Raw genomic sequence first — 17,515 nt, forward strand, 5'->3', positions numbered from 1 at the left:
TATATGTATGTACACGTAGTTGGATGCGGAGATGGAGGCTAAGGTGGATGGATGTGATCTAGGGTTACTTCCTCTAGCCAAGCCTTATATAGGTGGCTCGGTCTAGGGTTTACATCATACGGGTGAGTCGCCCCAAAACCTAACTCGATTACTACCATTGGATCCTTAGATTGTTCTTCACGTTGACATTTTATTGATCGATTTGGCCTACGAGTCAATCCGGATTCTTGCGAGCGAGTCCATCAGGGAGGTGGTCTTGTATGACAACTCACTCTGGTGAGCCTACCCGGTTGAATATTCCCTCTTCATTAGCTCCGGAGTGCGTCAAGGACTTGCCATCGGCTTTGTTTCTTTGCTTGGAGTCGATTGTTGACTCGGCTGAGAGATGAACTGTTGGTGGAAAGTCGTTGAGGGACTCCTAAAACAAAAAAAAACAAAGATATGTAGTGACAGATTAATTTTGGCATCCTCCAGCACCCGGTCCTACTGGATTTTTAGTCACGGCACCTTGTGCCCATTGGGATGCTAGGCGACATAGACTCCATCCGCTCGTGACCATGCATGGGTCGAACAACATCTTTGACTGCATGCCAAGGACTAACGAATCATCTTCTTGATATGCCACTAAGGAACTAATAAGTACTTCCCTCGGGACGGAGTTGTGGTATTCCTTACGCCTTGATCTATACACACATGACCTAGTACGCACCATCTTACATTGCTATATTTATGGCACAATCTCCTCCGAATTTCCCACTTTGCTTCGTGATATCATCTGGGATGGTAAAAACGCACGTCAAGGCCAAAGACCCACCATCATTCTAAGCGCACTTGCTGTTTCTCTCACTACTACTTCCATCGCTTCGTAATATTTTGATCAAGATGCCTACCAAGGGCTACTGGAAAGAATCGCCGGTGATGGATTTCCACCCATCAAAACTTGGAGGCTCCCTGGTACGAAAATTCAGCCGAAGCACTCCCATGGTGAATTCAGGCTTTCATGGAAAGGAGACTGTGGTTTCCATGACCTGAATTTTTCCGCCTTGTCTTGGATTTTTATAACATCCAACCTCATGTAGTACATCATAAATGGCTAGGCCAGATACCACGTAATCACTAGAGGCCTCCTCCACCCGCACGTAAGCCCATTTCTTGCTATCTAATTATATTAAGTAGTTTTATACTAAATATTTTTGCCTCTATATCTTTTCTTTTCTTTTCCTGCCAAATATTAACTGGTCTTTACTGGTAAAATCTTTAGCATACAACTATCGTTTGTTTTGTTCTCTGAATCCAAAAACACTGATCAGAAAACTTGTTGCTAGCTAGTACTAAAGCAAAACATTCATAGTAGTACATCTTCGTCACTACAAATAGGCTAGTGCAAAGTACAAGACTAGTTCGTCACAGAGTTTATGTATCCTTTTGTGTTTTAAATTCTGGATATTCCGCTAAAATTGATTCCACATCTAAATGTAAAGAAAACATGCAAAAATGAATACATATCACATTCATCTCAGGATTTAGAAAAGAAATTGTGCCAATATGCGCTATAGTGTTTATGTGTTTGTACTTTTTGAGTGTCATTAATTATTGTGATAGATATTTCCACAATCAGTGTCTCTAAGAAGATATCCTTATAAAGGTTTGTAATGTGCGATTGCCAAGGTACTTGCAACTATGATAATATTCTAGAGCCTACATACGAAGCTGACATAAAGATATTTGTTGTAGATTCCATCCCCTCCTCTCTTTTTTTTTTGCGAAAATTCCGCCGATATACTAATAATCATCAATAGTAGTACAAATAGACCTAAAAGTAATAAAAATTACAAGCAGACGCCCCGCCATCACCGGAGTCAGGCAAAACTTATCGTAGTAGCCCTTGCTATTTTACACAGCTCGTTTTTTTTTTTTTGTTGTATTGAGGATGCATGTTCATCCATGGTCAACTAATAGTAATGTTTGTAATATGCAAAATATGTAACACACGATATAAATTCGAGTGTACCTTTTACCCTCTTGCGCGAAACGAAAACCAACGAACTATCCCGTTGAAGCCAGGACCGGCACATCGCCCCTGCTCGTACGGTCCTACCCGTGCATCAGCATAAGGGCGAGGCAAACGGAAGTTGAGCAACCGTTTGCGTTCGTTTTAGATCGAAAATACGTTTGTCACTATCTCCAGCGGCGTGACGCAAAGTGATATGCGGCAGGTTTGCGTCTCTGCGGATGCTACGCGGACGCACAAAGTGTCCGCTCGCGTCTCATCGGGCCCGCCTGACAGCGAGTCTGCATCGAGGGCATCGCTTCGGCGGTCAGCGCTTCCGCGTCTGCGTCGCAGCCTTCGCCATCAATAGCGCGGCTGCCTGTTCTGCGCGCGCGCTGGCGGGCGGCGGCTGGGCTTCTGCGCCGCCTTCAATGGCATCGTATCCCCCGCGCGGTCGCCCTTAAAAGTCCACCGGCCGCTCCTCCTTCGCCCACACCTCCACTCGCATCACCACCGCCGCAGCGCCATGGGGAAGAAGAACGACTTCGAGGCCTCCGGCAGCGGCAGAAAGAGGGTGCCGCTCCCCGTCACGCTGGGGAGGCTCATGCACGGCAAATGGTTGCCGTGCGAGGCCTGGTCCGGCGTGCAACTGCCTGGCGGCTGGCGGCTCAGCTGCCGCCGGGTGCCCATCCCTCCAGTCCCTGCGCGCGAGCCTGATCGGAGCGCGGAGATCCGGCGAAGGAGGCGGTACCTGCCGCCGGACCTCCGCGCCGATTCGGCGTACGCCATCGACTCCGAAAGTTGGCGTACGTATCTGTCGACCGAGACGGATAGGAGAAGAAGGGCGGGCTTCATGGGCGACAGGGATTTTCCCTTCGCGGCTGCACCGTCGACTCGTCCACGAAGACAGGAGGCGCCGACGCGTCGTCAGCAGCCGCCGACGCGCGCGCAGTACAACGACGACGACGACGACCGCAACGACCACGACGACGACGCCTACAACGCCTATGACGACGAGGACGACTACATCTAGGCGCTCGCATACCATAACGAGGAGGTGAAGGACGACAGCGACGACTACGTCGCAGCCGTCTTCCACGAATGGCAGCAGGCCATGGCGGAGGGCCGCAATTTTGAGTTCCCGGAGAACATGATGAACGACGAGATGGCGAAGCTCGGCGTCCTCGTCTCCGAGAACGACGCGCCTGTGCAGCCACCACTGCCCCGCTACGCCACCGGCGTCATGCCGCCGGGCCTGTCGGAGGATGAAGCCCTTCGACAGGCGCTACAGGACTCGGCGGCGCCACAACTGCCGCCGTACAACCCCTGGGCTCCTCCTCCACAGCCGCAGCCCTGGGCGCCTCCTCCACCGCCGCCACATCCGTATCCCTGGGCGCCTCCACCTCCGCCACAACCGCAACCCTGGACGCCTCCACCGCCGTCACAGCCGCAGCCCTGGGCGCCTCCACCTCCAGCACCGCCGGCGCGCCCGGCGTACGCTCCCCGGATGGCAACTGGCCGTGGGCGATACCGGAGCTCATAGTGCTCGACAGCGACGACGAGCAGCAGTAGGCGTTAGGTTTTTTTTTCATGTTTAAACTATATAAATTATGTTTTCATGTTTAAAACAATGATTCGGGCAAAAATGCGTCGTGCCGCTGGAGCCACCCCGACGCAAACGGACGCGCGGTCGATTTCGACCATTTCGGCTGACGCAAACGGACGCGCGCGAACGCTAAAACGCGTCATGCCGCTGGAGATGCACTAAGCTAAAAAAAAAAAGGGGGTCTCCACGTCCTGCTACCCTTGCTTCACCAGAATGTCGAGTACAGCAACTAAAGTGAAAACAAATTGAAACTAAAGCAAAAAAGACTATAACAAATTCACAAAAAGTGGAGACTTCACACAAAGTGACTCATGCTTATATGCAACTAGTTGAATGCCCGTGCGTTGCTACGGTCTTTATTTTTATCGCAACATGTCAATATAATGCATGTAAAAATTCACATGTATAAAAAAACAGATACAATATATTCTAAAAACCCACTCTCCATAAGATTCAACTTGGTTTGAAGTATATTTTGATAACCTATATAACTAATATTGTTTGAACACGAAATAAGCACTCAACTAATTATTTTGTATTAACAAATGTCTACTCCTCGATGCTCCTTAGATATTGTCGCGCGATGTTAAGGATATTTTGTTCTCCTTCAATTTCATGGTACTTGAGCAAGTGTACCAGAATATTCTTCCTCAGCTCGTAAACATCATGCACAACAATATTATAGTGTTGATTTTGTTCCCAATAATAATGTTGTGTCGACAAACAAATAGTAACGTAACTTGTCAGCAATAAGGATACAGTGAGTTAAGGGAAACAATCACAATAGAACGTTATTTTCAAACCTTCACTTCTAGAGGCACATGTGAGATTTGTTGTCCGAACTTCTAAAGATAAAGTGCAGTAATTGAGACCTAGCTTAATTTCCTTACTCTTTTTTTTCAAAGCTACATGCCGAGAAGAGAGTTTTGTTTCAATAGAAACACAACTTGGGAAAAATCCTATATGCAAGTGTTTGAAAGACACATGATGCAATTTATGACAACACTACTTACTGGTATGCCATTGCAGAGAGAAATTAAACTTTATCATCTGGAGATTAGGTGTTTTGGTACAGTCAGGATGGTACATTGATTTTTTCCAGACTCAGTTTGTACAGAAGATGGTTAGATTAATAAAGAGCTCGCAAATTTATCATCTCCATTGGCTGATCCTTGCATAGTGAAATGAAAGCATTATTGTATTTCAGAGACACAGTGTGTAAACAAACATTTCAAATGCTTCAACGAAAGCACGACATCCAACTGATAGTAGGAAAACATAACATACTTAAATCTGAACATTTGTTCTGCAAAATGAAACTGCGAATTTGGAGTCATTTGAAAATAATTCTTCAGAGAAGATGCGCAAGATCCAAGAAAAAAGGACTACATGCCAAACGAGAAAGGTTTACCAACTTCCAACTGCAGATCAAACCCTCACAATTAGCTTAGTTTATAAGATAGTTGCATAACAAGGTTGTAAATGTATATATATTTCCATAATTCTCAGAAACTCAATTCGGCTCCCGGGTGCATATGATCCCTCTACCATAAAAACATATTTGCAAGTGTTAAAAAATTTTGACAAAAAAATTTACATGTACATCTCCATAATATATGTGTATTTGTCAAGTTTCACGAAAAAATGATATTTTTTGTAGTCTAAGCGAAAAAGAGAAAATTTATCTTGTGACAAGACTTTGTTTTAGCACCGAATTTTTTCTTTTTTACACACGCCACATGACATGTCGATTTTTCATGAAACGACTTTGGGAGCGCGTAGCACATGAAGATGTACGTGCGAAATTTTTGTTTCAATTTTTTTGACATTTTAAAATATGTCTAACATGTATTTCAAAATAAAGGGAGCATACGCACCCATGTGCCAAAACATCACTTCCAATGCACTACTGAACCGGTGAACCCTGTACCCAAATACAAAACAACAATACATTTCCAAATGGTTCATATAAGATTTGGGACAGCTGTTCAAACATTCTAATAAAGCTTCAGGGCTTGCTCAATTACCCTTGATATAAAACAATATGGCGACCAATCCTTAATCAGCATATAATTATGGCAGTAACAGGATTAGTTTACCAAGCAAACTTAGAATGAACTGGATATAGGATGCACTGTAATAATAATGTAAGCATGACCAAGAAATAGCTCATTTGAAGCAAACCACTACTAAATTCAGTGAAAAGAGTTGGCAAGTGAATTTTGTAGTGGTAATGATCTACTCTCTTATAATCAAAACTAACCAACTTGGAACCATTGTTGTAGATTCTTTGCAACTTGTCATGAATTGATTTATTCTGTAGAGATAGCTTGTCTGCACCTGTGCCACATTTGCAGTAGGTGCAAAGTTATCAACAACACAGAGAAGAGAAGCATTGGAATAAGAAGCTCCATTTATAACATCTCATAATTTCAGCAGAGAAACATCACACGAGTGCTCACCTAATAATTTTACTCAAGGCCATCCCAAGGCCAAGCAGATTTGTTTTTCACAACACAACTCCATCTTCTCCTCCCCTCCCCATATTTTCAATGCTAATTTTCTCCGAGATTTATTCTGCCATTTATATCCTTCTTATTTTCAAACCTAACTTATGTAAGAAACTGCCATCACTTATTTATGTACTACCATGAGTGAAGAGAGAATATTCTGATTTCTTCTCTCCTTGTTGCTGGCAGAGCTTCAAAAATAGTTTCATGCTTGCAGTAATTTATTTACAAAGGCAGTGTTGACTACTGCAATAAGATCAGTACAAGCTTTGTATAGTATTGACCAGACCACACATGGCATCAATTTACCTTCAGAAAACAGGAACAAACATGTAAGGATAGAAGCATTTAGATGAAGATGTCTGCATGTAGGAAAACAGATTGCACGCACAACGCACACAACACCTATATGCAATTGGAACGGTAAACTGTTTCAAGTTCACAGCAATACTTGGACTGGATGTGAGAATAGTGAAACGAGTCTTTCTTGTAACCACACTTATTGTAATTGTCTAAAGCTTTCAGAAAAGAAAATAATTATATCGATAGGAGCAGACAACATATGTTTGCTCTGAAGAAAAGCATAGAAGTCATATGCAAAAACTTGTAGAACTGGCTAGGAGTCACCCTCCTGTACTCCTTACCTTATGCTTACCACCAGAAAAAGGCATGGCCGTAGTGAGTCCAATGAATGTATTTGTTCTCATACAGTTAGGTGGATCTGATACGTTTGGAAATTTGGATGAGCCATCCACAGTGGCCATGTTAGGGGAGCTTACTGCAGCAACCGAACTCCCAGCAAAGGAAGATTGGGCAGCCTTGCAGAGTCACATCTTGCATCTCGGTGACCTGGCTGCGATGGGGTCGATCTCAATAAGAAGCACCACCATTCGCTTTGCATGATTTCAAGTACAAGGAGAACACCCTGCACATGATGCTCCTCTTCTTCACCTAAAAGTTCAGGAGACGCATAACAGCTAGGTGAAAATCCTAACACAATTCACCAATCCAAATTGAACACAAATTTATAGAGAGAAACAGACACATTGCACAACCTAGACAGGGGATGGGACGGCGTCGCTTAGAGCATCCCCACTCGTTGGCGCTCCCCACGCCCAAATCCGGCGAAATTTTCGTCCGGATTGGAGGAAGATTTGGCGTGGGGAGTAGTAGTTTCCCAGCCGCGTGCCCAGGCGAAGTCGACGATGCGAATTTAAAAAACGGAAACTTGACAAACTACGGCTAAAAACGGGTGAATATAGACTAAATTTAATGATATTTATTATATTACGGGCGGAGTTCATACATAGAGGCCGAATTCGACTATATTTCGAATTCGGCTAGGGGAATTCAAACGCTAATTTTAAAACACGGCGCTCTACATGCCGAAATGGCGGTAGAACACCGTGTAGTCGCCGCCGTCGTCGTCGGAGCCGTCGTCGTTGACCTTCGGCTGCGCGGCCTGGCTGCTGCTGCCCTGGCCGGCGTCTCCCCAGCCCGGGGATGGCTTGTACCAGTCGTCGGAGGAGGACTCGAGGTCGACGACGGGGACAGCGACGCCGGATGGAGGTGTCGCAGGACGGTGGTAGCGCGCGACATCGTCGTTGGCGGTTGGAGCGGCGCGGGCGGCGAGTTGGCGTGCGGCGGCCAGGTCCAGCAGCCGCCGCTGCTGCTCCGCCTCCTGGCGCTCCCGGTCGCGCCCGGCCCGGTCCGGTGCGGCGTCGTCCGCGCGCTTCTCCTCCTCCATGTCATGCAGCGACCTGGCGATCGCCTCCGCCATCGCGGCGTCCTCCGCGCGCTTCGCCTCCTCCTCGGCGAGCTGGTTTGCGGCGGCCTCTTTCTTCGTCTTCTTCCGGCCGCTCCCACGCGTGGAGCGACCGGCGAGGGAAGCCGTTGTTGGCTGCGCCGTCGTCGTCGTAGAACGCCATCGGGAGAGTAGAGGGAGAGTGGAGGGAGCGTGGTGCACGGGGTACGCCTCGCGGCGAGCGGAGCGGCGTATATAGGCGCGGCTGGCGCGGGGGATTAAATGCCGCGTGGAATGCGACGCGTCCGCGGCGAGCTGACCGGCGGCTGCCTTTAGTGCGCGCGGAAGACGATGCGTGCGCGGAAGACGACGACATTAACTCGCCGCGTGGCCGGCGAATGCAGACCGGCGGCAGGCTTTTACAGCGCGCGGAAGACGATGCGATGAGGACGATGATCGGTTTCTCTCGCCGACAAGTTGGGGCCAGCAGACGCGCGGGAAGTTTCCTCGGTATTTCCCGCGCTTTCGTTTCGTCCGGAGTCCCCGAGCGCTCCCCGGGGGGCTGGGGATGGCGTGGGATCGCCGGATGAATTTAGGCCCAAATCCGAACGAAAACGAGGAACCGGGGGCGCGACTGGGCCGAATTACGCCGTCCGGATGAAAAAAAGGCTCGCCGGGGGCCTCATCGAGGGGACGAGTGGAGATGCTCTTACACATGGACGAATGGATTCTGCGCTACGAAGAGCTCCTCCCAGCCGTGCCCAGGCACACGGCCGTCGCTGAGCGGCACTGTCATGCTGCCTTGGTCGTCCTCGTCGGCCATCAAGGTCAGGTCTGGAGCTCCACCGCGTTGAAGGAGCTCCACCATCAAAGTAATTTGGAAAGCTTCCTGATTGTTTCCTTGATTGTTGCTAAACATTAATGTTTGGGACTCGGACTTGTATCTTCTTTGCTGATTGTGGGGATTACATTGATACGCAATAAACATCTTTCCATTTTTCCTAAATGACGTGTGAACAATGTTAGATTGACGTTTACAAGAAATCAATGGTTAGGATATCTCCAATGTTTGATGTCAAAGTGCACACCATCCCCAACTCCAATTTAATAGTAAAGATTCAGAGTTTCAGACACATATGCCTTCTCGCTATTCTGAGAGAGAGAGAGAAAGAAAATAAAAATACAACAGCAGGGACGAACAAGCCTCACTCTCAGCTGTAGCGTCAGTAGGGCCGCAGGTGTTCGACAAGATCATCGATGTACCTCTCCTGGACCATCTCGTCCGCAAGAATCTCTTGCAGCTTCCTGGCGTTGCTTGCCAACACTTTACCTTCGTCGTCCACCATGACGCGCCGCACTGCCGCGGCGACAGCGTCCCTGTCAAACGAGCTGTCGGTGTCGTCCCTCGCCACCTCCAGGCCGATCCCTTTCTCCTCCATGGCCCGCGCGACGAGGGGCTGGTCGACGATGAACGGGAGCATCACCAGCGGGAGGCCGAACGCGAAGCTCTCGACGGTGGAGCCCCACCCACAGTGCGTCAGGAAGGCGCCGGTCGCGCCATGCGCCAGCACCGCCACTTGCGGCACCCACCCCGTGCACACCAGCCCGCGCGCCCGCGTCCTCTCCTCGAACCCGTCGGGCAGCACCCCGCGCTCGCCAGCGTTGCCGCCGGAGTCGAACAGTCCGACTGGCTTGCGTAGAGCCCACAGGAACCGCACGCCGGCGAGCTCCAGCCCGTGCGCGAGCTCGTGCAGGTTCTTCCGCGTCAGCGGCGCCTCGCTCCCCAGCGCGACGTAGATGACGGACTTGCGAGGCTGCTCGTCGAGCCACCGGAGTACCTCGTCTCTGTCGTGGGCGGCGACGACCGGCGGCGGAAGCAGGACGCCGGCGGGGACGGCGGGCTTGCGGAGGAGGTCGGTGAGTAGCGCAAACATCCCGGGATCGACCTCGTCGCAGCTGCGGTAGATGATCAGACGGCTGCGCTCGAACATGCCCCACACGCGTTCAATGTCGGGCACGCCGGACGCGTTGGCGCGGAACATGCCGGCGACCCACTCGGCCTCGCTACGGCGGCGGTAGGCGACGGTGGACTGGGACGCCATCCATCCGGGCGCGACGGCGAAGTCCTCCGTGGCCCCGCGCGGATACTCAGCGTTCGCCCACCGCGGGCCCAGGAAGGCGACGAAAGCGGCGTGGACGATCATGAAGGCGGCGCATGGCACGTTGTGTTCGTCGGCGATGGGCGGGACCCAGTGGTGGCAGAAGTCGTGGATGATCCAGTCAGGCTTCGTTCCGCCGGCGAGGAACGCGGCGAAGGGTGCCGCGAGCCCGTCCATGGCCTTCTTGAGGAGCTCGATTTTCTCCGGTGGGACGTCGGCGGTGGACTCTGCGCCGTCCGGCAGCCCGTCGACGCGCGGCAGCGGCATCGACACGAAGCGGAGGCGAGAAGAAAGGTGCGGCGGCACGGGCGGGAGCCTGGCGAGGTTCCGCGGCGTTGAGACGAAGGCGATGGCATGGCCACGGGCGGCAAGGCGCTTGGAGAGCTCGAGGAACGGGAGCATGTGACCGAAAGCCAGCCACGGGAACACAACCACCTCGATCATCGGCGGTGACAATGGCGCGTGGGACGGAGGAGGATCGGAGCAAAATCAGTGAAGTAATGGAGGAAGGATGAATCCATGGCGGCGGTCGAGTGTACTTATATCGTGTAGAGCGCGACCGACCTCGCGCTTCTCGTGCCCGATTTTAAACTTGAAATTGTAAGCGTCAATGTGCCAACTCAACCATCGGATCAGCTTGTGGTGCCTATTATAATCGAGGGTGAGTGTGCCCAGTGCCCACTGACAAGGTTTTGGTTACCGGATGAATTATCACGGTTAACGCCCGGTATCCCGTTTTACCTAACCCTCCTAGCAAATTCTTTTACCGGCCAAAAAGTAGCGGATTCGTTCAAGCGGATCAATCTATACCTAATAATAAAGGAAGGAAGGTTTCTCCCCAAAATTTTCGTCTGTTTTAATTGTATCCTTGGTTTTCAGTTGAATTTACGAGGGCTGCCACCGCCTAGAGGTACCCGTTCGCTCTTATTTTTCCTCCGCCCGAAAAAATCCTATCCCCGAGCAGAACTGCTATGCGCAAGACCGAAGGTACCAGCGACCAGCGGATGGCCTCGACCGGAGGAAGCATGTGCAAAGGGAGAGAGAACCCGACGGCGAGCGTCCTCCCTCCGGCATAGGGCGCGGCGCCCATCCGGGGGCAGCTCTCCTGCTGTCCTGCACGAGGCGGAGGAGAGACATCGCAGCTGGAGGACATGGCGGCGCGACGGCCCTCCTGGGAGCAGCTCTCCCGCACGAGGAAGGCAGAGGATTGACTCCGCAGTTGGACGGCTGCCTCCTGTGGGAGCACGACCGCGAAACACTTCCCGGCGGCGGGCGGCGAGCGGAGGGTCGGGCTGCCAGGGAGGCTCGAGCCTGCAGGTGGTGTACGGGGAATTGATCTGGAGGCTCGGTTCCTTCCCCTCCCCCTTTTCAATTTCAACATCAACATGTTGGCTACAATGGAGGATTCCGGGTACCGTGCGGGTGGCAGGCGGGAGCTTGGTGGAGGAGAGGACGGGGCGCACACGCCTGCACCCCTGCTTCCCCGTGCTCGCTTCTGGCGGCGCACCCGCGACTCCGGTTACTTCGTGAAATTCATCGCTACCCTGACTCATCCCGCATAGCAATTGTTGCTAACACTATTGTCAGTCCAACTCATACGGATTCCATGCATGGTAGACATATTTTTAGAAAGAGTGGTAATTCTTAATGAACCTGTCCATGAACTTCATAGAAAGGAAATACTTTGTTTCTTATTTCATTTGCAATATATCTTGAATTTTTTACGATAAAGTTAAATGGATTTGTTTTACAACTAGCATTGCGAATGAAAGGTTCCAATCCTAATTGGTGCTAGTGGCTACAACATTACGTTGAGAAGTCAGTCCAACTCAAACGGATTCCATGCATGGTAGACATATTTTTAGAAAGAGTGGTAATTCTTAATGAACCTGTCCATGAACTTCATAGAAAGGAAATAATTGTTTCTTATTTCATTTGCAATAGATCTTGAATTTTTTTACGATAAAGTTAAATGGATTTGTTTTACAACTAGCATTGCGAATGAAAGGTTCCAATCCTAATTGGTGCTAGTGGCTACAACATTACGTTGAGAAGAGTAGTGTGGGGATAAGAGTGAATGCTTACATAGGTCATTATTTCTAAACTAAAAAGGGTTACACCAGGGCGGCCTTTGTCCCCTATTCTCTTTGATATCATTGCGGATACACTAGCCATTCTTATTGAAGAGGCCAAAAAGATGGTCAAATAGATGGGATTATATAAAATCTTGTTGATCGAGGAGTATCGATCTATTTTAGAATACACAGATGACACTATAATTTTCTTGGAGCATGATTTGGTAAATGCTCTTAAGATGAACCTCATTATGTGCATATTTGAACAACTATCTACTTAAAAGATTAATTTTGACAAGATTGAAATTTTCTGTGCTGGTAGACCAAAGGATATGGAAGAAGAATACATAATCTTATCTGGTTGGGAGGTTGTGTATCTTCCGTTTAGATATCTAGGAGTCCCTATTCACTGCCGCAAACTCAAAAACGGTGAAAGGAAACCATTGGTGGACCACTTCAAAAATAAATTAAGCAATTGAATTGCAAAAAAAAATTATTATTTTGTTCCACAAGTCTACCAATGTCTATGTTATGCTTCAAGGAAATACCTAAAGGGTGAGGAAGATAATATACTTCTTTAGATCCCACTTCTTCTGGTATAGTAATGGCCATGAAAAGAAGTATAGATTAAATAAATGGAACACTATTTTTAAATAAATTACTAGGGTGGGTTGGTATTTAAGTTTTAGAAATTAAAAATATATGTTTACTTAGAAAATGGCTATTTAATGGTGTATGGCAAGAATTAATATGCAACAAATACCCACACTGCAAAACCTTATCTCAGGTTCCAAGCAAACCAACTGACTCTCACCATTTTTGAAGGCCTCATGAATGTCAAAAATGACTTCTTCCATAGAGGATCCTTTGAAATTGGTAATGAAATGAACAATCGGTTTGGTTAGGAGATAAGCCTCTGAGTGAACAATACCCATCCATATATGATATTGTATAACAGATGAATGTGACTATATCAAATTTAATGTCCACAGAAAATAGCATTTTGGATCGCTTTGCCAGGAATAAAAGAGATAGATGATTACATTCAGTTGAGCACCTCATGCATGTCCAATTATCCATCCAACATGATGTTTTAAAATGGATACTAACAATGACCGGTAAGTTTTCGGTTAAATCTATGTACCATAATGCTCATACTCATTTTATTTGCAAATACATATGGAAGATCAAGGTACCACTTAAAGTCGGGATTTTTATGTAGTTTCTTCATTAAAAAAGTGAACCCTTCCGCATAGCAGTTTGGCCAAATAAAACTTGAATGGGTGTACAAAGTGATATGTTGTGATCAAGATGAAGCAATATTACATGTATTCATGTTATGCCCTATTGCTGAGATTCTATGGCACATTGTACACATGACTTTTAATATAACCACCAACCAATATTGCAAATTTATTTGGCAATTGGTTGCATGAGGTGTAAAAGAAACAAAAATCTCACACTAGAGTGGGTGTATGCGAATTGTATGGGCTATTAGGGATGTTTGGAATCATTTTATCTTTAACAAAAACATTGTCCCATCATTTATGCATATTATGCCTTTGGATAGCAATTGGATCCATATTTGGTCAAATCTGCAGTGGGAGGAGGAGCATGAGAACATGTATTTTGGATGCAAACATTTGGTGCCGGCATCACGAGATATGTATGGCCCATATAGATGGTTGTTTGATCAAAGAATTAGATGTTTATGCCAAGGAGTGGTGTGTGTTTAGATGGCTTATCCATGTTTCTACACTCTTTGATCATGAGTTTTAATAATTTATGATACTTTCGGTTCCTTATATTTAGTTAGACTTTGGATAATCTTTTAATAAAACTAGATGATTCCCGCGCGTTGCTGCGAAAATATTAGCTTAACAATAAACACTAAGCAGTTGTGAAAATAGATGTACGCGGCACATGGTATTTTTGCAGAGTCCTCTTCGGCCATCCGGTTCATGCTGATGATAGAATATTGAAACTGTCCCGTTCTTGTAAAATAAAATTAAAATGCCGTGTTATTGACGTGCATATACAACCAAACAAAGCTAATGCTATCTTACAATACAAAATTAGGGTCCTTAGATATAGTTTGAAAATGATCAATAATAATATATATGAGCTGAAATATTATCTAATATCTTGATAACTACGAACATACATTTTGTCTCAAGGTGAACATGAAATTCAGTCTGTTTAAGGGCAAGGTACACTGTACCACAAAATTAACCATGCAAAAGCAAATCATTTTCATTCTCTTGGATTCAGTTGGCGTGGAGGTGCATTCTAATAGAATTCTCCATCACTCATAGCTCATAAATATACATACTTCCAAGATGCGTCATGTTCAGAATGACAATTTCCATGTTTTACAATCTCCATATCTGGCATATGTTAAATGGCTCTTGCGGTCTTGCCCATCTACAGCAGATGAAATTCTAGAACTGCAAATGAACATCCCCAGAATATGTGTATATATATTCCTCGACGTTGACATGATCTTGACATAAGGCATAACTATACTATGGGAAGAAGTTAGTACAACGGAGCATAATTTGTAGTACTTACCCGTTGAAGGGGAGGCCAAAATTCCTTGTGGTTGAGCACCTCATCTCAGGAAATTTCCAACGATAACTGAAACTGCAGGAACTTGAGACGTTCCTGATGTCTACGCCCCCCCTCCTTTTCCTGTAGACAGTGTTGGGCCTCCAAGAGCAGAGGTTTGTAGAACAGCAGCAAGTTTTCCCTTAAGTGGATCACCCAAGGTTTATCGAACTCAGGGAGGAAGAGGTCAAAGATATCCCTCTCATGCAACCCTGCAACCACAAAGTAAGAAGTCTCTTGTGTCCCCAACACACCTAATAGGTGTACTAGTTCGGAGAAGAGATAGTGAAATACAGGTAGTATGAATATATATGAGCAGTAGCAACGGTGCCAGAAAATAGCTTGCTGGCGTGTAGTTGATGGTGGTAGTATTGCAGCAGTAGTAACGCAGTAAAACAGTAAACAAGCAGCGATAGCGGTATTTAGGAACAAGGCCTAGGGATTACACTTTCACTAGTGGACACTCTCAACATTGATCACATAACAGAATAGATAAATGCATACTCTACACTCTTGTTGGATGATGAACACATTGCGTAGGATTACACGAACCCTCAATGCCGGAGTTAACAAGCTCCACAATTCAATGTTCATATTTAAATAACCTTAGAGTGCATGAAAGATCAATTCGACTAAACCAAGTACTAGCATAGCATGCACACTTGTCACCTTCATGCTATGTAGGAGGAATAATACACATCAATACTATCATAGCAATAGTTAACTTCATAATCTACAAGAGATCATAATCATAGCATACGCCAAGTACTAACACGGATGTACACACTGTCACCATTACACCGTGCAGGAGGAATAAAACTACTTTAATAACATTACTAGAGTAGCACATAGATAAATTGTGATACAAAATACATTGCAATCATAAAGAGATATAAATAAGCACTTCACTATGCCATTCATAACAGTGAATAAGTATTCTGTGAAATATAGCCTAAGAGACCCACACGGTGCACACACTCGTCACCTTTACACACGTGGGACAAGGAGTCTCCGGAGATCACATAAGTAAAATTCACTTGACTAGCATAACGACATCTAGATTACAAGTATCATCATATGAATCTCAATCATGTAAGGCAGCTCATGAGATTATTGTATTGAAGTACATAGGAGAGAGATGAACCACATAGCTACCGGTACAGCCCCGAGCCTCGATGGAGAACTACTCCCTCCTCACGGGAGCAGCAGCGGTGATGAAGATGGCGGTGGAGATGGCAGCGGTGTCGATGGAGGAGCCTTCCGGGAGCACTTCCCCATTCCGGCGGCGTGCCGGAACAGAGACTCCTGTCCCCCAGATCTTGGCATCGCGATGGCGGCGGCTCTGGAAGGTTTCTGTGGGTTTCATCGAACGTGTTAGGGTTTTCGCGACGGAGGCTTTAAATAGGCGGAAGGGCAGCCTTGGAGGGGGCCTGGGGCCACCACACCATAGGGCGGCGCGGCCCCCCCTCTGGCCGCGCCAGGGTGTAGTGTGGGGCCCCCAGGGCTTCCCTCTGGCGGCTCTCGGGTGTTCTGGATGCTTCCGGGCAAAATAGGAACCTGGGCGTTGATTTCGTCCGATTCCGAGAATATTTCGTTGCTAGGATTTCTGAAACCAAAAACAGCAGAAAACGAGACCGGCACTTCGGCATCTTGTTAATAGGTTAGTTCCGGAAAATGCACGAATATGATATAAAGTGTGCATAAAACATGTAGATATCATCAATAATGTGGCATGGAACATAAGAAATTATCGATACGTCGGAGACGTATCGGCATCCCCAAGCTTAGTTCTGCTCGTCCCGAGGAGGTAAAACGATAACAAAGATAATTTCTGGAGTGACATGCCATCATAACTTTGATCATACTATTTGTAAAGCATATGTAGTGAATGCAGCGATCAAAACAATGTATATGACATGAGTAAACAACTGAATCATAAAGCAAAGACTTTTCATGAATAGTACTTCAAGACAAGCATCAATAAGTCTTGCATAAGAGTTAACTCATAAAGCAATAATTCATAGTAAAAGCATTGAAACAACACAAAGGAAGATTAAGTTTCAGCGGTTGCTTTCAACTTGTAACATGTATATCTCATGGATATTGTCATCATAGAGTAATATAATAAGTGCAATATGCAAGTATGTAGGAATCAATGCACAGTTCACACAAGTGTTTGCTTCTTGAGGTGGAGAGAAATAGGTGAACCGACTCAACAATAAAAGTAAAAGAATGGTCCTCCATAGAGGAAAAGCATCGATTGCTATATTTGTGCTAGAGCTTTGGTTTTGAAAACAAGAAACAATTTTGTCAACGGTAGTAATAAAGCATATGTATCATGTAAATTATATCTTACAAGTTGCAAGTCTCATGCATAGTATACTAATAGTGCCCGCACCTTGTCCTAATTAGCTTGGACTACCGGATTGTCGCAATGCACATGTTTTAACCAAGTGTCACAATGGGGTACCTCTATGCCGCCTGTACAAAGGTCTAAGGAGAAAGCTCGCATTGGATTTCTCGCTATTGATTATTCTCAACTTAGACATCCATACCGGGACAACATAGACAACAGATAATGGACTCCTCTTTTATGCATAAGCATGTAACAACAATTAATTTTCTCATATGAGATTGAGGATATTGTCCAAAACTGAAACTTCCACCATGGATCATGGCTTTAGTTAGCGGCCCAATGTTCTTCTCTAACAATATGCATGCTCTAACCATAAGGTGGTAGATCGCTCTTACTTCGAGACAAGACGAACATGCATAGCAACTCACATGATATTCAACAAAGAGTAGTTGATGGCGTCCCCAGTGA

The 17,515-nt window shown here is 46.6% G+C and overlaps 1 protein-coding gene across 1 annotated transcript; it reads right to left on the reverse strand.

Annotated features, from left to right (window-relative positions):
• Positions 1-9,073: 9,073 nt before the first annotated feature.
• LOC124697768 (UDP-glycosyltransferase 91C1-like) lies at positions 9,074-11,396 on the reverse strand. The gene is made up of 3 exons (XM_047230311.1): positions 11,001-11,396; positions 10,574-10,690; positions 9,074-10,480 (listed from the first exon to the last, which is right to left on the reverse strand). Exons 1-3 carry the CDS (start codon positions 11,394-11,396, stop codon positions 9,074-9,076), a joined length of 1,920 nt encoding a protein of 639 aa, XP_047086267.1.
• Positions 11,397-17,515: the final 6,119 nt, after the last annotated feature.

This window comes from Lolium rigidum, chromosome 3, assembly GCF_022539505.1.
Source record: "Lolium rigidum isolate FL_2022 chromosome 3, APGP_CSIRO_Lrig_0.1, whole genome shotgun sequence".
NCBI lineage: Eukaryota > Viridiplantae > Streptophyta > Magnoliopsida > Poales > Poaceae > Lolium > Lolium rigidum.